The sequence below is a fragment of the Vicugna pacos genome, chromosome 2 (assembly GCF_048564905.1).
Source record: "Vicugna pacos chromosome 2, VicPac4, whole genome shotgun sequence".
In the NCBI taxonomy this organism is placed as follows: domain Eukaryota; kingdom Metazoa; phylum Chordata; class Mammalia; order Artiodactyla; family Camelidae; genus Vicugna; species Vicugna pacos.
This window is the reverse complement of record NC_132988.1, coordinates 56,813,146-56,835,892: the sequence shown is the minus strand read 5'-3', so window position 1 is coordinate 56,835,892 and position 22,747 is coordinate 56,813,146. Positions and strand designations below refer to the sequence as shown.

The window sequence follows — 22,747 nt, the reverse complement described above, 5'->3', positions numbered from 1 at the left end:
TACTTGCATTTTGTATAATATTTAATACAATTAATAATCCTTACAGATAGATAATATTTTATTATTAAATATTACAGATGATGAATGTGGGGTTTAGAATTTAGAATTTGATCCCTTGCTCAAACTCATATACTTAAGAAATGTCAGAGTCAGAATTTGAAAACAGTTTACTCTTAGAACTGGGATATTTATTCAGTACACTACTGAAAAACACACCCTCAATAAGAAGCCACGGTTCTGATCATCATCATCATTATTACATATGAATGAGAAAAATGCCTAATTATTCACTAGAACTTATTTTGGTTCTTCAGGAAATACTTCTTCATTAATTCTGCTTAGAGATTTGTATGTCTCAATTTTTTATGAATATTACTCATCTTACTATTGTGAAAGATACTGAAACTTGTTCAAAAAAAGAAAGGAAAGAAGGATGGAAACTAAAAGAGAAAAAATAAAGATTATAATAGAAATTTGGTTCCTACTTACTGTATGAATGGACTCTCGGAAAGTTTCCTGATTTTTCTCCCATTATTCAGAAAAAAACAATTCTTCAAGCTATAAATTCCTAAAGATCTCTTAACATGTATTAGCCACTTTGTCCTTCAAAGCCGTTTTGTACTTTATTATAATGTCTTCCAGTTCCCCCTCAGCAATAACACTTTGATGTACTATTCATCATTTCCATTTGGAAGAAGTAATAACTACATTCCTGCTTAGCTGTCACATTGCTTCCAGTACAGTGTGTTTCAGTAATAAATAAAGTGCGTGCTTTAAGTGAAAGTATATGTTTTCAATATGTAAGTCTCATTGGCATATTTCCAGAGGGCATGACACAATATTTATGTTACTGTTTAATGGCGACACTCACTTCTTTCTAGGAGCAATTTTTGATGAATCTGCCAAAAAGGATGATGAGGTGTTTCGCACAGCAGTTGGTGACCTCAACCAGAATGAGGAGATCTTACAGACTGAGAAGATCACATTTTCGGTGACATTTGTTGATGGCAACAATCCTTTTCAAGCAGTTCAAGAAGGTAAGGTCAATCAGCACTTCACTTTTTATTTTGTTTATTTTTTTGGTTCAATTCAAATGCCAATGGAATTAGATTTTTAAAGAGCCCTGAAATGTGGACGTCATGTTTGTGTCTTTGCTGCATTGCTTTTCTCGCAGTGTTGTTTGGTAGATACTAATCCTGTATTCTACTTCTGAAAGGACAGCATGCAGAAAGTTATTGTTTTAATTGAAATATAATATGGAAATGGTCCTAAATACAATAAATCTTTCCAGCATTTTATGACTTCAATTGTAAATGAAGCCTACCTTAAAAATAAGAGTTTCCATCGGAATTTTTACTTTTGTCTTCTTTGAGATAACTGCCACCTTGAGTGTTGTTACAACTGGAGATGATATTTCAGGTGTATTCATGACAAATGTACTGCTAGAAGGAAACTTTTAGACACTAACTACAAATCAAAGATTTTGTTCTGGGATCCTAGCAGACTGATCTAGGCTATAAATTTTTTATGTGCTACAATGTGCCAAATATTAAACCACTTTTTTTTTTCATTCTCCATATATTTGAGTGAATTAAAAATTTTCATTGGTACTAAGTCATACAAATACAAATTATTTTTATTATACTGGAATTATCATTTGTATGAGTGAAAGTTTTGAGTGAAAGATCTTACACTAGTAAAATACTATTTTTGATGCTATTAGTGTAATGAAATATTTAGCCTTTTGATTGGCAAAGCAACCATTGTTCATGGAAGTATTAGTTGTTAATCTGTTTTATATTTTATTGTGGTAATGTATTTAGACTAAAGATACTAATACAAAATTAATTTAGTCAAAATCGTTTATTAATAAAAAGAGGATTTGACAGAAGAAAAGATGGGCAAGATGTTAAATGTAGTAAAGTTTGACAGGAAACCTTTATAAAGATAAGTATTAAAGGGGTAAGGAAAATAAATGCTTTAGTCTAATGTATCTGCATGATATACAGATAACCTTTATTTGAATATGTTTTTGATCAGTAGCATTGGTTATTGTTGAAGCTTATTTATGCTTAACTCTGTTAGTAAGAGAATGGATAAAATGATTAGTGGTATAGTGGATTTTCCTTCTTCTTAATTTGATGAAATGAAAAATATTATTTTAATGAAATGACCAGAAGCGTCTTAAGTAAAAGCTGTTTTGGCAGTAAAATAGGTAGTTTATAATCATATGATGGAATTTTAATTTTAACATCAATTGAAAAATCAGATTAATATAAACATCCAGTTATTTAAATCAGAATTATCTGGGAATTTGTGATGTTAAATCATGGCTATGTTGATAAATTTTTTTATAGAAACATTTAAAGGCTATTTATATTTTATTAGAATTTATAAAGCAGTCTGCAAAATAAAAAGTGGAAATTGAGGAAAATACCCAACAATGTAAAATTATGAGAATATGTTATTATTTTAAATATCATAGATATTTCTTTCGTAGTTCTTAGTGAATGGAATAAGAACAGGGGAAAGAAAATTAGGATTGATTTATTTTTGTGACTGTCTTCTGATTAACTACATTTTAATAATTGTAAAATAACTTGGAAGACATTCTAAAAAATCCATGCCTTTTTAAAAAATTCTCTTTGAAAAGTGTAGAAATAAAGAAATGAAGAAGTTACCATGGGTAACTGTAGGAAGGGAGTTACAGAAGGGAATATCAAATACTGAATAAATATGTCCCCCATACCTTTTTTTAGAGACTACAGTTTGAAAAATAAAGACAAATTTTAAAATAACATAGTTAATCTGTTTACATATTGCTTTGTGTAACCATTCTGCTGCCAGCTAAATTCTGGAAACACAAATATCTCTCAGAAGAACTATTGTGACTTGAAAGAATTTGTGACATGAAAGCAAATTGAGAAAGGAAATAAGTTTTAAGTTTCCAGGGTAGAGACCACTAGATATTTGTCAAGAAAGAATAAAAAGCTTGACAGTTTACCTGATGGGTTTTGATACTAACAGGATGTTCTGGACTACTTACTGGTCTGCTCTGGGTAATGAACCTGAACCTGAAATAAGTTTTAGGAAGCTCTGGAGCTAATTTGTTTCCCCATTCAATATTAAGAAAGATCTTTGTTACTTTTAGAATTAAAAATTATTCTCTTTAGAGCTCTTAGTATAATTGATTGGTTTGAAAAAATAAGGGGAAATATTCAACTGAAAGAGAGCAAGAAAGTATTCAGGAGTATCCTCTTAAATGTTGTAAGGAAGTAATTTAGGAGAAAAACCTCAATTGTACTATCAAAGATAGCTAATTTTTCTATCATCACATCTTTGTTGCAGTACCATTAAAATCTATAATACAAAGAGTCTTAAATCAGCTTATTTGTTTTTTATGTTCTAATGAAGAACACAAGATTTAGTGATATTACTGATTGTTTATACATTAGCACTCCTGATGAACTAAAAATTCAAGGTTTTGGGTTCTCTCTCCCTCTCTCTCTTTTTTTTTTTGTTTGTTTGTTTATTTGATTTTCAAATTCTGATCCTTGAACGAATAGCATTATCAAAGCATATCGTTGATTTGGTAATACAAACAAATTATGATAGAGCTCTTTCAATGAATAAATGGAATTTAATAATCTGAAATCCTCAAATTTATTTTATTGTTACAACTTCCTCCAACCTGCCACATTTAAAAGATGATTTTTTTGAAATTTGAATTTTTGTTTACCTTATCTTTCTACTATCAACACTTAATAAGAGAGAGCGATTTAAATATAAACAGCCTATTTATCCATAAACGGTAATAAAGAGTATTGGTAGTATGAAAATCCTTTGTAGCTTTGGTTGCAGTAAGTTTTTGCGTAGTAATTAATAATTATTTGTGAGTTTCTAGAAGAAGATAGCTTGGTTGTAACACAGAATTAATATTCTATTCGGTGAAGATGAATGACCATTTGAACATCACTATCATTATCCTGTAACATTAATTTCAGATAAATGAACAGTAGAAGAAAATCATTCCTGTTTTCACAAAAGTAAACCTCTTATTTTCAGATAATTTTCTCTTTCTTTTGAATATATTTTTGATAAGCCATTGTGTACTTCTTTGCCTGTTGAGTTGTGGGATATTAACTAAGGGTAAAACAATTTCTCATACCTTAACTCAGGGTTTTTTTCCTAGCTTTTTGGTTTTATTTTGGTCACCTTTTTCCTTAAGAAGATATACGTAAGAAAAAAACATTGAAAACCTATAGAATTTATAGGGGTACAAAATTATTTAAACCTAGCTGTATATTTTTACTATGCAGATAAAGTTACTGAGACAACAGTCGTTAAGCAATTCTCCTCCACGATGCAAGTGTACAGCAGAGAAATAACTAAACCAAGGGCTCCAGACCACTGGTTCAAGATAAAAAATTCAAATGTCCTTGCTATATCTGTTAACCGTATATAAAGATAAATATGAGAGAAAATACATAATGCGTTCTAGGACTAACAAATACTTTGGGGAATGAAAAATTGTAACAGATTTATATGTTTTGATATGTGCTATTTATGTCAGTGGGTTTTAGATGGCATGGAATTGTAGAAAATACCTATCTAGCTGATCAACACCAGTTGCATTGTATAACCACTCTGTTCATTCATCCTTGATTTCCTCATCTATAAATAATGAAGAAATCAGAACATAAACAATGTATTTTTGAGTCAGTTTCATCTCTATAGATGAGATGTTCCACAAGTCTTTAGAACAAATTTCCAAATTTAGAATCTTAAAGGATTGTAGAAATTTTAATTATTCAGCTTCTCTTTAGAGAAGTCTTTACATTGCTGAAATTGCCTCCGAGTTTTTCCTGTGACTGACTTCCAATTGATTAAAAAGATATATGGTAGCTATCCTTTGTTCTGCTACTTCATCCAACTGTTCACTGCAACCCAAAGAACTCATTACTATCACCAGAATCCAGAAAGGGCTTTTTGCAGGTTTGACTGATCTGGACCAAAGCAGCTCTTGCTAGATTTCGGTCTTTGCTTCTCTTTTATAGATTGTTTCCTCTGTGGGATCTATGTACTGGATATTATATAGATACACAAATGGCTGGTGTGAAAGACACTTCTGTCTCTACTGAAAATAATAACAGTTGTTTATATTGTTAGCTGTTGGCTGAGACCGACACCACTGTGGGCCATGAAAGGTGGGGATTTTTAAGAAAACAAGGTCAAGGAATGTAAGGAAAGTGCATTTATAAAAATGTTCACTTTGGAAGATGATTGCCAATATATGAATGCATGTATTATTCTTGTATATGTCAGGTATATCAGGAAGGATGTAAAGCACCATGCATTTGATATTGAAAGGCAAGATTCAGTTAAAACGTTTTGAAGTTAAGTGCTTTTACACCTAACAATGAAATACATAGTGAAAAGAGTGTAAGGGTAGAATTATACTATGGAGTTTCAGGTGATTATACTTGAAAGAAAAAGGAGTAATTATCATAATTATTATCTTTTCTACTGTATTACAAACCATTATAAATAATATAGTTATAAAAGCTGTTTTAAATACAAAAAGCAGTCATGGTTAAGACTGCTCATCTTCCAAGTTGCAGCCTGGTCCACCTTCAGCTTACTCCTTTGCAGACCATGATATCACTATTGATGGCTCCCAAAGAGTCTTGTGAAAATAGACATCTCACTTTAATACCGTGATGATTTCAGTTGGTTTTGCTGCTATAGCTTCCAAAATAAAATTATAGTGAAACATTATAGTTTATGAAATCAGTCTCATTTCTTTATAGTTATATATAAATATACACATATCCATATCATGTGTGTAAAAGGGATAACAGGAGCGTGACAGAGCCAAATCAGTGTCAGGAAATCTAGCTAGGAAAAAGCACTTCTCCAAAACACATCACCATTCATTGTGAATATTTCTAGTGCCATAGGCTAAATCTGAGAAGTCTGGTTCAAAGAGGATGTAAATGTAAAAGAATGATTTATATGGCTGCAGTATTTGATGCTCTATACCAGGACTTAGTCTCATAATTTATATTCCTCTTTGCTTTCATAGGACATTTTTACTGTGATAAAAAATTTGCTAATATCAAAATGCTTAGATTGGATTCTGCAACTTTCCTAGCCTAGGACTGCAATGTGTATACCTCATCAGTCTATGTTTCTGGGACCAATTTTGGTAACTCCAGTTTCAGAGGTTATTTTCTGAAGTGCCTGACAACCAAACTTAAGAATTAGTGATTCTGAGAGACAAGAAACAAAACATGAACATCATGTAGTTATAATTCTGCTCATTCTTTCATTTGTTCATTTTTCCCCCCATTTTTTTCATTCCTTCTTCTCTTTCCACATCAAGGCCAGTGTTGGACTTTGTCTCTAGGCCCAATGTTCTGTGTGTAACACATGCCTAACTATATGTGTGAAGGGGTGGAAGGATAGTGATGGCAGCTCCTGGCCATCTCCAGACACTCTCACAGCAGGAGGGAAACTGGATGTCCATTTAGGGGCTGTCTAAACTGCCTGCTTCCCTCCACAAGTCTGGAATGTTTAGGTTAGTCAGTTCCCTGGCAATCCCATACCAAGTTCTGGATCACTTTTCTTTCTTACTACCACTTTCTAAGGCCTGGCCTTAAGGTCTGGAATCTGAATCTGCCTATTGTGTGATCTTAAGTACTTATCATCAATGTAGTATTAAAATATAAAGAATTTTATATCTGTAAGGGACAACACAAGCTCTGAAATATCTCAGACTACCCCCTTTCCATTAGAGAATTGCCCCTCAAGAAGAATTAGAATAGTATATATTTAGAATCAAATTTTGAGAGTACTCAGTCAAATCAGTCTGTCCAAATGCTGATTAAAAGCCTATTACTGTTCCAAGATTGGATCAGCTACCATAGGAGATAACAAAAGACAGGACAGAATGTCTGATTGCAGGAAGCTTAAAAATATACCTAACGTGAGATGTAGATTTTTAGAGCATGAAAAGACATTATGCCATTGCTTTCTGTCTTTAATTTGGGTTTTTAATTGTGTTAATAGTAAAAGATACACTATATTCTAGATTTTTAACACTTTTCAGAAAAGAGAGGGAAATTATTTTTTAAAGAAATAGACTATTTTTAACATAATATTAATGAAGATGTAAATTGCACAGCTTAATATTTATTTTCTGTGATTCATTGTTCTACTCTTGTATTGGCAAGTCTTTCCATTATCTCATTTAATACCATGCTTTTAAAGTAACAGGTCTCTATTACTATGAATAGATTGATTGAAATTCAGGTGTTTTTAGACCTCTTTATCGTAATTTTATAGCCTTTCTGCTTTGGGGCCTTTTACCTCACTTATCTACAAGTGTGTACTATTATGTAAGTTACCTCCTAAAATACATATTTTAACAATATGTGCTGCTCTGAATCTTGTTTTATTTAGAAGAATCTTTAGCAGCTTTCTATGAAAGCTGTGTTTTAATGGAAGTAAAGATGTATTCTTTTGTTACTGCTTAAGCGTTCTTTCTTTCTACTGAATATTTTCCTCATAAGAATAGCACACCACTTTCTTCTGTTCTCTTTATACCTCTGTGGATAGACTGCATGATTATGGCAGCATAATTCAATTTTTAATCGACCTTTTATGATACTGACTTGGTAAAAGAGTCACCTATATGTCGTAAAGTGACTCTGAATATATGGTTTATTAGATTAAAAACCACACTTACCTACATTCTGCAGTTGTAATGAGAGTCCATTGTACAGTTATAAAAATAGTTTAATTTCATGTTGACAAACCGAAGATGACTTAACTATATTTAGACTTTAAAATTTATTATCAATATCATTAATATCCAGCTTTCACATGATGCAGTCTTCTTGCTAATTCGACAACAAAAAAATAACCCGACTTTTAATTTTAACATTTAGCAACTTATTTTTGCATGTCCTTGGCTAGTGTTATGTTTATGGGAATCCCATTATGCATAGTTATTTAGTACTTATACAACATTTTGTTGTCTTATTTTGTAATTTGAAAAAAAAAGAATTATCATTGAAACACTTGCTTTTAAAAGGAAGACACGCAAATCCAGTCTGCAATAGGAAATTGCATATTCTGAGGAAAAAATGAATCAGCAAGTACTTTTGGGTTGGCTCTAAGTGTTCAGCCTTAAGTCACTTACTCTGCACAGTGCTGTGCTCTCCATTGACTGCTCTGTAACCCTAATGTGGTTAACTTGACCTTTATTACCATGTGTTAGATCCTGACCTATAGGCCCGCTTCTTCCTTTTGCCCTCCCTTTAAAGTGCTTTTTTAAAAACTCCTCATTCATCCCCATTTTAATCCTTGACTCTTCATACTGTACTGTATTCATGCATGATATCTACATTTGGTTCAGTATGTGTTTTAAATTTGATGTCATTTATACTGCTTGGAAAAAAAAAGGCAATTAGATGTATGGGCCATGGAATTAGATAAATCTGCCTTTATATGAATGCTGCTTCATTGCTTATTTTCTATGGGTCATTGAATACACCTGTTGTCTCTGAGCCTCAGATTATTCATATATAAAATGGGGATAAAAGCATATTCCATAGGACTACTATGATTATTTGATTATTGTATGATAATTATATAGGGTAACAGTTATGGTTTGTGGATTCCTGTGCTAATCTAAATGCATTTTAGTAACAGTGAAGGACATGATGACTTAGCACCATTGCATGTGTCCATCAGTAAATTTCTGTCCCTCTCTGACCTTACCTTCCCAGACGTCCTTTACCACATTTATTGGTAATTCCCATGGATACCATTGATAATCTAAGCTTAATAACTGCCTAATAGGTGTCATTTTCTCCTCAAGTCAGTAGTTCCTTATCAAGATCCTGAATGCTAGGGTTGTAAAATGTTATATAAATTAAATGCTTCTGCTTTTTTTTTCTGTCTTTTGGCCTAGTTCTGCTAGTCAGCACAGGAAGATGAGAATTATATTTGTAGTGTAATTTATTTGGCAGATAGTAGTGATGTTGCAACATGTGTACTTAGGGTTGGGAGGATTTAAAATACCTTGTTACCATTTCTGGGAAGTAGAGAATGCCTTTGGGGACCAAATTAGAGCTTTCTGATGATTTATGTAGGCTTAATACAATCAGTGGAGTAAATAAGGCACTGAGTCATAACTAAATAGAATTCAGTTGTAGAGAGACACAATGTAGAAGAGCAATATATGTGAGGGTCGAATACAGAAAGGAATTCAAGGAAAGCTTTATACTTTGAGAGATGCATCATCTCTGGTATTTTGAGTTTATTTCTGACATGATTTTTTAAAAGGTTGTCTTTCTGTGCTCTGCACTTTTTTATTATGACTATACATGGGCAAATATTAACTCTAAAAACTTTATCGCTGGTTTCTTTGAATTTCTAGTATTTTCTTCGGTGACATATAATACGATGTTATTTTCTCAGGAATTCATACCTCATATTTGCTTTTTGGTCCTTGACAGATTAATAAAATATGATAGTAAGAATAGCTAAGCTCACTTCTTAAGCTATGTTTTCAAACAAAAAGACTTAAAAATATAGAAAAGACATAAAATACCTATTAAATATGAGAAATATATTCCAAGGTAAAAAAAAAATGTTTTCTCAGAATTTTTTTGGGAGGAAACTGTTCTACAAATCGAAGTCAGGTATAATCCTTGTATAGAATGCTTTAGAATAAAATGACTTTGAATAATCAGTAATAATTTTTGTACTTTACTTTTGAATTTACATTTATATAAAATCAAACAGAATATGTTGCAGTTGTCCTGTGTGCTTACTCATATTATTAAAACTGAGAAAGCTGTAGATAACTCTGATGATAGAAAGTTATTAGGGGTTTAAAAAAAGATGGCACATTCTCATTGGTCAAAGAGAAAGAAACTGATACATCAGCCTCATTCTGCCTGCTCCCAAATCCTATTCTTATTCTGTTTATTTGTCTATAATCTTTATTGTTTGAAATTATTGAGTTCTTTCTTTATTGTTTTGAATTTCTGAGTATTTTTGCTCAGTTTAAGGGCATTTTACTCATCATATCTGTGTGTGTGTATATGTATATGTGCATATGCCATGTGTATATGATATATATACCAAATATGACGTATCTATATATGTTTCTATCTATGTCTCATGATAAGTTCAGCAAGCACTTCTTTCTTTTGGTCATTCTTCCAATATTAATGCATGGTTTTCAACGGTAGTTTTAAACCTCTATTTACTATGTCTGTTACAGTGGAACAAGGCAGGTTTGTTGTCAGACCACATTGTTCATTATCCAAAATTTATGCAGGGCTTCACGAGCACACAGAATGAATCAACAGTTTACACTTCCTTTCCTTGGAAATTGCTTAAAGCTTAAATATGGGAGGGATAGACCAACTGGAAGAAAACTGAATCACCAAGAACAATTCATTATTCTTTCAAAAATCAAAATTAAAATTGTTCGCTTATTTGTAAGATACTTTAAATTCACTGACTATACACTTATTATAATTTTATACAGATGAATGAGATAAATTTAATTCCCGCACTCAGGGAATTTATAATGTAGTAGGAGAAATATACAAAAAGAGCTAAAGAATCAAATAATATTTTTTAAAGGGAAAAATGACATAAAGGAAGGTGAATGATACTATGATAAAAATTAACTCGTGGAATATGTGTATGTGTATGTGTATGTGTGTGTGTGTGTGTGCAATTTAAAACCAGAAATTTATTTTTGATCGAATGATTATGGAAAATACAAAAGAAGGAGCATTTAAGTCAAGATTTGAAGTTGCGAAAATAGCCAGCCATGCAAAGACGGTGGAAATAGCCTTCCAGGCTACTGCATGTGAGAAGACCATTTGGAGGCACTGCTTGTTGATCTGTGTGTTTGAGGGATTAGATTATCTTTGAATACTTAGGTTTTTATTCAGTTGCTGTGCAAATGTTATTCCATAATTAAAGTCAATATTTGCTGGGTAGCAATGCTATTCTTGGGCTTGTTACCCAAATCTTCTTCAGTTTTTCCCTTTGGAAATAGAATGTGTTCTGAAGGAAATTCTGATGGTCTTGCAGGTCTCACTGAATCTGGGGTGTGAGAATGTCATTCTTGAACCCCTTTTGGATTTGTTTGTTTGTTTTGAGGGAGGTAATTAGGTTTATTTTTTATTTATTTAATGAAAGTACTGGGGATTGAACCCAGGACCTCATGCATACTAAGTGTGTGCTCTACCACTGAGCTATGTCCTCCCCCAAGTTTTGGATTTGAAATTCATCTCTCTGTAACTCTTGATATTGAATATTGGGCTTTTCATGTAAGTGTTCTTCTTCCCAGGAAAAAGAAATGAAATGAAACATACACAAAAATTTTACTCAGTTTTCTTGGTCACAATGCACAGTAATGCACAGAAATATATTAATATTTAAAACTAGGAACGAAACATCATTTTTTATGGTCTTTATATTTGTTGTACATTCTTGACGAAAGAACCTTATTTGGAAAGCCCAAGAATGAGAAGTAGCATTTATTTATTCATATCTTACTATATTCCATGAGCTGTTAAAAGTGCTTCATTTTTTTTTTAACCTAATCTGTATACTACTTTATCAGCTATGAGGTATTTACTATTTTACTAGCTTTATATAGTTGAGGAGACAGAGGTACAGCTAGGTTAGTTAACTTGTCACATCTGAATACTTCAAAATCATTCCTGGAACACTCTGTTTTCTGTTTGAGTTCAACGATCTTTATTTTCTGTCTTTCTGTGAGGTCACCTTCGGCTGGATATTTACCTCAAATAAGTGTCACACTTTTCTGGAGACAGCCTACTGTTTATCAGTTGTCTTCAGAGTTCCACAAATTCCTCTCCTCTCTATCCATTGGGCCCAAGACTGGTCACTTTCTCACTGCTACTACCTCTGAATTCTTGTACTGTCCCTCATTTTTCAGCTACATCCTGCCCATACCTGTGTAATTCATGCATTTGAAAAATCCTCAAATTATCCTATTTTGACTTTGCCATTATTTCCTGTTGGGATTTTTAGGTGGTGTCATTATTAACTACTACACTTAACTGCCTATGTGGAAAAGCTTATCTTAGCTGAATCTTGGTGAGTTGATGACCTGTCCAATCTAATCAGGAAGTGCTGCTGTCTTTTGGGATGTATTCTTCAGACTAACGCATGCATTTTATATTACAAAACTTAGAACAAATGCTTCACACAGACCTTTAACTTCTATCTTCTACAAGATGAAATCTTCTTATCTGTTGGTATTTTAACAGTGCAGCAAAAGCTGCCTTGATGTTAGAGATGCTGAGAGGCAGCATCTGTCCAGGAAGGTACAAGGTCTGACCAGAAACAGGAGTCATCTCCAAGTGGCCACACCACAGCATAGTTGAGTGGCTGCTATTGAAGAAAACATGATTCTTTTTACTTAAAATAATGTGACAGATGAAATGAACTTGTTGAAAACTTATGTTCTAGTTACGTATTTTAAATACCTCCTTCTGAAAATCCTCTACTTTAAGGAAGTTGATGAATCACTTGTTCAAGAATTCTTGAATATTTTGCTCCATTTTGTATGGCAAAAGTTTTCTCATATCTCTCTTTTATTCTATTCTTTGTTAGGAGTGCTTTATTATACAAACTAGATTCCTTATTAAGTTGCTACAGGGAAGGAAAAAAACATTCTATCATTGAATAAATTGCACAGCCAACATTTTTTTGTTACATAGTAACTTATAAAGAGTAATAAGTAGAAACTAACAAGTTACAAAAGAACTGTTTTGCATTTATCTCTTTTTATTTCCAAGACCCATAGTTTAATAGATCCTAATGAACAGCAAATGGCCAAACAGCAGGCTGCAGAGCAAGAGGAAACATAGGAAAGGCCCACAAAAGCGTGACCAACATTACAAGATCCTTTATTCCTTCCTTCATTCAATATTATTCAGCATCTCCATTATAAGAAAGTAGGGTAGAATTAGTGAAGAATATAGAGGTACCTTAGGAGCACTCTGCATATTGAGGGAGCTTTAAACCACTATGGAAGAATAAATATATATGCATAGATAATGTAATTACTAGGCAGTAGTTTCGTGGGAAACAAAATACAGAGTTCAGTAGAAAATGAAATGATTTACAACCTAGGGATGGTGAGTTAAAGAAAAAGATAAAGAAGAAATAAAGGGGAAAAATAGTAGCCATGCTTTCTGCCCTGAAAGTAGAAAAGATCTAATCAAAGAAGCAGCCATATTCAAAAATACATCTTTATGACTGTGAAAAATGTGATCTGGGGGTGGAGCTGGACTGAGAACAGAAGTATCAGGCCACAAGGACAGGAAGGTGATTTTTCTGTCAAGGTCTTTATCCTGTTCCCAGCTTCAAGATCACATCTTTCCGAAACCAGTGGTAGGGCAGTGAACTCAGCATGGAGAAAATCATGATTCAGCAAGGAAAATTAAGCATGATTAAAGACATTAATAATGGCATCAGCCTTCATATAGCAAAGTTTTAGTTTTTTTTTTAATGCAGCAGAAGTACTGAAAATGGTTTGAGCTCAAAGATGCTGCTTCAAAGGTACAGTGCCTCCACTATATTTTAAGAACAAGTGATATTTTAAAAATAATTATTCCATATTTACAGCACAGTAATTGCTTTTCACATTAAAGAAAGAGATAAGCCCCCAAGTTTTATAATATAAAAGTGTTATGCATATGCATTAATTAATGCTCTCAAAGGATTTTTACTGCGTATTTGGCATTGTCTGCTATATAACTCAGTGTCATGGCAGTGTGCTGTTACATGAAAACATGGATTGTTTCCTAACTGAGTTGGACAGAAGTAGGTAAAGAGTAATGAGATCCTGTCTTGGAATTCTTTTATATGCATAGTCTGTGATTACTATCTTTTCTTTTACTTAAAGTGAGATAGTTAATGTTTTTAAATTAAAAGGATTTTTAATTGGTCAGATTATCAAAGTAGCGAATAAAGCTTGTTTATTTGAATAAACAATGCTCTGTAATCTGAAAATTATTATCCATTGTTTGCTAGTTACTGATTCACTTCTTATTCCATCCAAATAGATATTATTAACAGCTTATAATTTGCAAAATACTGTAATAATTAGTGAAAGAGATAAGAAGATGCATCACTGTGGTTTCTAGCTTCAAGTATTTTATGTTTAGCATGATACAATGAACAATAAATTATAAAGTTCTCAGTAGCAGTAAAATGAGTTGTTTTGGGATTTCTAGGAGTACTGACCTTAATTCTGTACTTCTACCTCCTTCCTCACACACAGCTGGAAATACTTATTTGTTACCTGCATATTCAGTGTAAACCCAGTATTTAGTACTAAATAAACAGTATATTTGAAGTATTTTGGCATCATCTCAGCTTTGTTACCAGCCTTGCTATGCTGCTAATCTATGTTCATTCACTCAGTTAATTAAATATTTGTTGAGTGTCTGCTCTGAGCTAGGAATTAATCTAGGAACTTGTGGTATAGCAGTGAAAACAAATTTCCTGCTCTCTTGGGATGTATATTCTTGTTGAGGATGCTACAAATAATATATAAAATTTCAAGTTGAAGAGTTGGTATGAAAAATAAAAAATGCAGCAGCATCAGAGGGATGGAGATGATGACACTGGGGGTGTCATTTTAAATAGAATAGTCAGGAAAAGAACTTTCTGAGACAATGGCTTTTGAGAAGAGACCAGAAAGATGAAAGGGAGCAGATGATGTGAACATCTGGGGACGGCAGGGTGTGCAAAAATTTTGGTTAAGTGTGTTAGCAACTTGAATTCTCCTGTCTTCTCAGGACCACATTAATACCAGGTTTCCATTAATTGTGGATCTATTTTATTTTCATGACCTGTAATTATCTGGTCAGTACCTGTAGTCACTTATATCTTCAGACCCTACCTTTCTTTTATAGATTTATTTTGTAAATTTAAGTCATTTATTTGAACTTCAGCCCTAGGATAAATGTCCAGCCACTCATTTCCACACGCCACAGATGCAGCCTGTCTGACTTTCTCACTGTGTGTAGAAACCCTGTCATTGGAGTCAGGGTACTTGCTAGTTACTTAAGATAAATCTCTTTACTATGAACAGTTTCAGTGTATTATTTATATTACCTGTTGCCATAATTTGAGTAAATTCTTCTCATCTACTGTATTAAACTGTTCAAAATAGATTTTTCTCCTCTTCCACAGTAGCAGTTTTAGCAGGATCCATGCTCCCCCCACACCCCTCAATTAGCACATTTCCATGTTTCCTTTACAGTGATATTGAAGGCCAATAGAATGTGAGTAGAAGTATGGGCAAGTTACAAGTCATTTCCAACTTAAAGGCAAGCTACTTGCTCTAGACTAACACTTCTCCCCTTTCAGTGAGCTGGAATACTGCTGTGGCTGTGACCTAGCTTTGACTATGCATGCAAGGACAACAACTAGAGGGTTTCAGAGCAATGACATAGAAGGAACATGGCTCTCCTGAGAGGCAGAACTGCCCTGGGTGGACTGCTATATATGAGAGAAATCCTAAATCTTATTTAAAACCCACCCTTTTTGGGTCGTCACTGTTCTAGTAGATTAAACCTTAGCTTAACAATTGTATTTACCTCTCAAACATTTTACTGTAAGAAATAGGTATCCCTCCACTCCTGCTAGCTAGTGAGGATATCCAATTTTGACAACCCAGATAATCCACTTCTGTTTTTTCCCATCACAGTTGTGCTTATCTTCCCTTTTTGCTGCTGCTACATCTACTACTGCTTCTCCTCATCCTCTTCCTCTTCCAACAGATGCATTGAGGAATAGTTTACAAACCATAAAATCCATCTACTTTAAAAGACAGTTCAATTATTAGTAGTAAATTTACAAAGTTGTGCAACCATCACCAGAATCCAGAATTTAGAACATTTTCATCACCAGTAAAATCCCTCATGCCCATTTACAATCAGTCAGTCCCCATTCCCGCATCACCTTTAGCCAGTTACAGATTTCTGTCTACAGATTTACCACTTCTGGGCATTTCATACACGTGGAATTACACAATATGTAGTCTTTTGCATCTGGCATCTTTCACTTAGAATGAACATTTGATGTTCATCCATGTTGTAGTGTATATCAAGAATATGTTTCTTCTAATGATGAATAGTATTCCATTGTAGTAGTAGGTCACATTTGGTTTTTCCATTCAAAACTTGAGACTTTGTTTCTGTTTTTTGATTATTATGAAAAATGCTGCTGCAGATATTTATGTAAAAGTCATTGTGTAGACATACATATTTCATTTTGTATCCTAATCTGCTTAGGCTGCTGTAACAAAATACCATGGACTAGGTACCCTGAACAACAGAAAGTTGTTTTTTCACAGTTCTGGGCACCAGGATAAAGGTTCCAGTAGGTTTGGTGTCTGGTGAAAGTTCTCTTGGGTTGCTGCTTTCTTGCTGTGTGCTCACAAGACCTTTTCTTTGTATGTTCATGGACAGAGAAAAAGAGCAAGATCTTTGTTTCCTCTTCTTATAAGGACACTAATCCTTTCAGATCAGGCCCTACCCTTATGGCCTCTTTTAACTTTAATTACATACTTAGGGACCCTCTCTCAAAATGCAGCCGCACTGAGGGTTGAAGGCTTCAACACCCAGATTTTGGAGGGATATATACATTCAGTTCATAACATTTTTCTTGAGTAGCTAGGTATCTTAGAAGGGATTTGCTTGGTCATTTGATAAACTAATGTTTAATTTCTTAAGTTACTGCACAACTGTTTCCCAGATTGAGTGCAGTTTTACATTCCCACTAGCAAAATATGAGGAGTCCTGGTTCTTCACATTCTTGTCAATTTTGTGAAACATACGAAGTGATACTTAATTAAGGTTTTAATTTATGTTTCCCTAATGATTAATGATACTGAGTATCTTTTCCTGTGCTTATTGGTCATCTGTATATTTTCTTTGATAAAATGTTTGTCCAAATCTTATATGTATTTTAATTAGATTCTTCAACTTATTATTTAATTTTAAATATTCTTTATATATACTTCATAAAATTATTTTTATCTTTATATATACTTCATAAAATTATTTTTATCAGATATGTATTTTGCAAGTATTTCTTTCAGTCTTTTTTCCCTAGTTTTCTTAATGGTGCTTTTTGAAGTGCAGATTATAATTTATTCAAGTTCAGTTTATAAATTTTTTAAAGTATCTTGCTTTTGGCCATGTATCTAAGAATTCTCTGAGTAATTCAAGATCATTATGATTTTTCCTGTTGTCTTCTTAAAATTTTACATATTTATATTTAGAAGCTGTTTGTATTTGAATGTGGTATGAGGCAGTATTTTGGCATGTGAAAATACAATTTGCCTACTACTCTTTCTTAAAAAGATTATCCTATCCCTCATTGAATAGCCTTAGCACCTTTGTTGCAAATCAGTTGACCATCAATATTGGGCTTTTTCTGAACCTTCAATCCTGTTCAGTCCTAATTATCTATATGCTTATCTTTATGCCAGTAATAAGTTGTAGATTTACAGTAAGTTTTGAAATCCAGTAGATTCTCTTATCCTCTTTTTTCAAACTTATATTTGACTGCTCTGTCTTTCCCATTTTTATATAACTGTTAGAATCTGCTTTTAATTTCTTCAGAACAGTTTTCTGGGAAATTGACAAGGATTATGTTGAATTTATAGGTCAATTTGAAAAATAACTGTTGTCCTAACGAGTATTGTGTTTCATAAACATAGAATATATCTCAATTTATTTAGAACAGTATTATTTTAACATAATAATGTATCGTGTATTATATAGTAGATAAATTATAAAATTTATAATAATCAATAGGCATTATTATTTTAATGATTTTTTTTTGGTTTTTACTGTACAAGACTTACACTTTTAATTTGATCCTTAGGATTTTATTCAGTTTGGTGTTACTGTGAATGAATCATTTCATGAATTTTATTTTCAGATTGTTCTTGCTAATATATAAAAATAATTTGTATGTATATATATGTATATATATATATAGATGTCATCACTTGTGACCTTGATGAAATCAGTAGTTTGTTCTAGAATATTTTGTGTATCTCTTAGGATTTTCTACAAACAGGATCAGATTATCCAAAGAATTTTATTCCTTCCTTTCTAATCTGGGTGTATTGTATTGTATTGTATTTATTTATTTATTTACTTACTTACTTACTTACTTACTTATTTATTTATTCTCCTAATTGTACTGTTTAAAACCTCTAGTACAATGCTTAATATAACTTTCAGCAAGGGAAACTTCTCTGTTTCCAATCTTAGATGGAAAACATTTAGTCATTGAAATTTGAGTGTGAGTTAGCAGTATATCTTCCATGCAAGCGCTTTATCATGTTGAGGAAATCTATGGGATTAATGGGAGTTTATCAAGGTCTATTATGACTCTCTTATACCCTAGATGATCTTGTTACATTTCTAGCTAGTCTTCTGGTGTGTTGCTTGATCAAACTTGTATTGTAACTTCAAGCTTGCTAAGATGTTGACCTTTCTTGATTGTTTGATACCAAGATTGTTAACATTTTCTGTAATGCCTCTGAGTATGATTTTTTTCCCCGCATACCATTTTGAATCAAATTCTCACTCCCTGGAATGGAAGCTGTTGGTTTTCATATCCTTCCTCACCTACTAGAACTAACTTCTAATAGAACTGAGGAGTGAGGTTGGGGATGAGGCTAAAATGCCACAGCCTCACTCTTCTATGTAATGTTCAGTCGTGCGGGCTGGCTTGATTGCTCTTTCTTTCTTTCTTTCTTTCTTCTTTCTTTCTTTCTTTCTTTCTCTCTCTCTCTCTCTTTCTTTCTTTCTTGAATAAGTGATTTTTAATTCGTTGTATACCTTTTGTCAGGTTTATAAGTGAAAATTTTTTTGGTCAATTTCATCCAGTTTTATTATTACTTTTTTTCGGAGATTTGTTGAGTTCAACACTTTGTCATTTATGAAGTTTCACATCCTCCCCCACTTTTTTATAGTGTAGAACAACCAACAGTTAGTTTCCCTTGAACCTTGTCTATTTTAGGGACCAGATAAAATTGGCATGGTAGATTGAAATAAGCAAATAATAGGTTTTGAATATCAAACTAAGGTTTCTGAATTTAATATCTTAGGAAATAGCAAAGAAAGAGAGGATTTGTTTCTTATCCAGAGTCCACTTTACTGATACTCTTCTCTCCTTCTGAACTACCCAAATAAATGTCATATACTACCTACCTACCATTCATAGTTTAGCCAAAATTTATATATACACACACTTTAGAAAACAGAAAACAGCATCCTACAATATAAGTTATAGATTAGATTAGAGGTCAAGAAACTAAAATTAGGGAAACTGGTTGGGAATCTGTTGAAATTGTTCCAAATGGGGGGTAGTAAGTTCTCAGACTAGGATAGCTGTCCTAGCTTTTTACCTTTAGAACTAGACAGATATAAAGTTAAGACATATAAGAAGCATAAAATGAAAGGCATATGTAGAGTAAGTGTAAATAGTAGTGAACACTTACTGAATTCTTACTGTGAAAGGCATAGTTATATGGGTTTTGCATAAATTATTTACTCAGTCCTCACAGAGGTGTTTATATATATTAGGAAACTAAGGATGTGAGGTTAGTCAACTTAACCAAAATTAAATAGCTAATATATGTCAGGGTTGGAATTTTAACCCCTGTCTGAATATAGGTATTAGGATATAACTGAAACAGTGAAACTGGGGTTCTATAGAGAAAGGATAGAGCAGAGATTCAAATTGTCTTGAGGCAAAAGTTGAAGCTGATGTTGTATGAGATTGCCAACAATGGATATAGTAGAAGAGAGAACCCTATTGATATATGATGGCAAATACTTATATTTTGTGAAAAAAGGAAATAAAGAAAGAGCACATTTGAAATTAAAAGAGGAAGCAGTGGAGATCATTATACCTGAGGAGAAGATCCTTCTTTTGGGGGTGGTTATGATAACTGTCATTGAATATTCTTTGGATATTAGCTGTACCAAGTTCATGGGTTCTAGACATGAAGGACCCACTGATTAAATTGCAGAGAGAAATTTTCTTTATACTGTTACTGGTGTTAATGGAAGACCAGTACAAACAGTAAGGAGTGAGTGGATGGGAAGGGCTGAGTAACACCAGTAGTCTTTCTTCAGTGTTTGAAGGGGAAATTATATATATGAGAATAGCTAGAGTTTAGTGAAACATTAAACATGTAGGGGTATTTTTGAATTGAGTAGAAAAAATCTTGAGGGGAGGAAAAAGAAAATTTTAATAGCAGTTTGGTTTAGAAAGATGTTAAAAAGAAAGATTTGGTAAATACTGGACTGTTGAACTAAAAAAATCATTTTGTTGATTCAGAGAAGGAAAGTTGAGGGAATTCATGGGAAGTGGTTATAATCATCTCAATAATACTTAAGGCAGTGGAACACTGAGGAGTTGCAGTGGAGAGTGGAAGAGGTTTGGAAATGCTGCTGGGGAAAGACATTTAGGGGTGATTGAAAATATTTCTGAGTCACAGTAGGAATCAATCTGAGATTTCATAGCAAGAATCTATAAGAGGTTATATAAGACACTTTCATAATATTCTCCAGCAATATTCAGAAACTGTCAACATAACTAAGGTCACAATTTTTGGTATAAATATGGTTTTATCTATATTCATGATTAGGTAATATTTTCAAAAATGTCTTATAATCATAAGAAGTCTCGTAAGTGAATGGCCATTAGAAAGGGAAAATAATTTCTCTTGGAATTTCTGCTATTTCCACATTCTCCTTGTTTCTGTTAAGTCTATGTGTGAATATCTGAGAAGATAACGTTCCTGTAAAAGAGAGTGGTAAGAATGGGAAACAAAGTAAGTTTAAAAATTTTGCTGCAATTCTATTTTTCCTTTGATATTTTTACAGAGTTTATTTGTTCACAGTGACCACCAATCTCTTTCAAAAGAGAAGATTTCCTAAGAATGTTTAAGAGGCTTCAATTATCCCATGGTAATTTGTAGAGTATATTATTTAGCTCTTGGTTCTGGACAGTCATCCTCATCACCTAAAGTGGTATAGCAGAAAGTGAGTCAAAAGCACTAATCTTATTCCTGTTTGGCTCTTAAGCAGTTTCCCTGAGTAAAGATTCTTGAATTGTAAAGTGAGGATAAAAAAGTACCTAAATGATTTCACAGTTTATTGTGAGATTCCAATAGGTGATGGGTTAGAAAGTCTATATCATCTGTTAAGTCATGGCATTCATTATTAAATCGTACAGTCATCAGCATGCAGGCCTATGCTAGCCAGGAACTGAATTTCTGTTCAAAGTTCAGCACCATTGAGAAGCTTTAGAAGATGAAAAATTTGTTTTCTAAGTTAATATTTAAATAAGCTATAAAGTGATCTGTGAGAAGCTAATACGATTCTGAAGATATTAGGCTGATTTTTTTCAGAAGAAAGTTATTTTGTAGAACTTCAATTTATTGAACGTGCGTTAATTGATACGCATTGAAGCAATATGTTTAATTATTATATTAAATATCTTATTTTCTTTATATAACTAGAATATGCTATAATAACACCTGAATAATAAATAAACTCTAAATATATATATGACCTGTTTATCCTCAATCTAAACTGTGCAACACAAGAATAAATAGGCACTCCAGAAAAAAATAGATTTTCATTTTCTCTGACCTGGATAATAAAAGAGACTCCTACAACTTACATAAACATAGCTATATTATTTACTTAGTTATTAAATTAAGAACACTGTCTGTAAACATGCAGCTAAATCCTGGAAATGTAAAGATCTCCATCTATGATCATCCTTGCCCTGAGATTTTATTCCAGGGGAATAAAATGTGCACATTTTAGTAGTCAGTGATGGTAGTGGCATGTGTTTATATAAAATTAGTTTGAAGAAGAACTTGATTCTGTTCTTGCAAGCAAGATTTTTTTTCATTCTGCTATGATTATCCTGGAGCAATTACCATAGTAAATGCTGTGGCACCACTAACACCCACTGTCAGATTCCTTCTGTTTATGTGAAAGGTGGCACCATTGAGTTGGAACTCAGTTTTTTCCATGAATGTATTATTAAAAATAATTTATCTGTGAACATAACTGAAATTTTATAACAAATTTGAAGATTATAGTTTTTGCCAGTTGTTTCAAAACAAATTGGCTAAAAGGATTAGGGAGGATAATTAAGGGAGAATAAATGTTTAAGAAAGTTTTGATCAGAATTATATAACCTAATGTTTGCATATATTTTGATTATCTTTTATTTGTTTAGACCTGTGTCCCCACAAAATTACACTAAATATGGAGCTTCACCATCATATTAAAAAAGAGAGCCATGTGATATGGCATATATTTGTGGTTAGCATTTGGAAAACAAGTTATTTTTGAGCCATCTCCATCTGTGACAAAGTCTCAGATTTAACACATTTTATTAAAATAAATATTGTGGCTCATACATTAATAATTATTAGATTCTACAAAGACACAGGCTCAGCTCCAGTTCTTAAGACTGGTCATGAACAGTGAGATCAGATCCTACTTATGTCACATTCTTTACTAGCTCTGAAACTATAGACGTTAACTCTCTGTATAAACCTCAATCTCCCCATCTGTAAAATTAATAAAGTAATAATAGGCATAGCTATTTA

At 32.7% G+C, this 22,747-nt stretch overlaps 1 protein-coding gene across 1 annotated transcript in view; it reads left to right on the top strand.

Moving 5' to 3' along the window:
- GRID2 (glutamate ionotropic receptor delta type subunit 2) overlaps window positions 1–22,747 on the top strand; it is a 1,264,409-nt gene that overhangs the window by 262,468 nt on the left and 979,194 nt on the right. Inside the window, exon 2 of the mRNA XM_072940458.1 lies at window positions 882–1,037. Coding sequence (XP_072796559.1) covers window positions 882–1,037 — 156 coding nt within the window. The remainder of the gene's footprint in view (window positions 1–881; window positions 1,038–22,747) is intronic.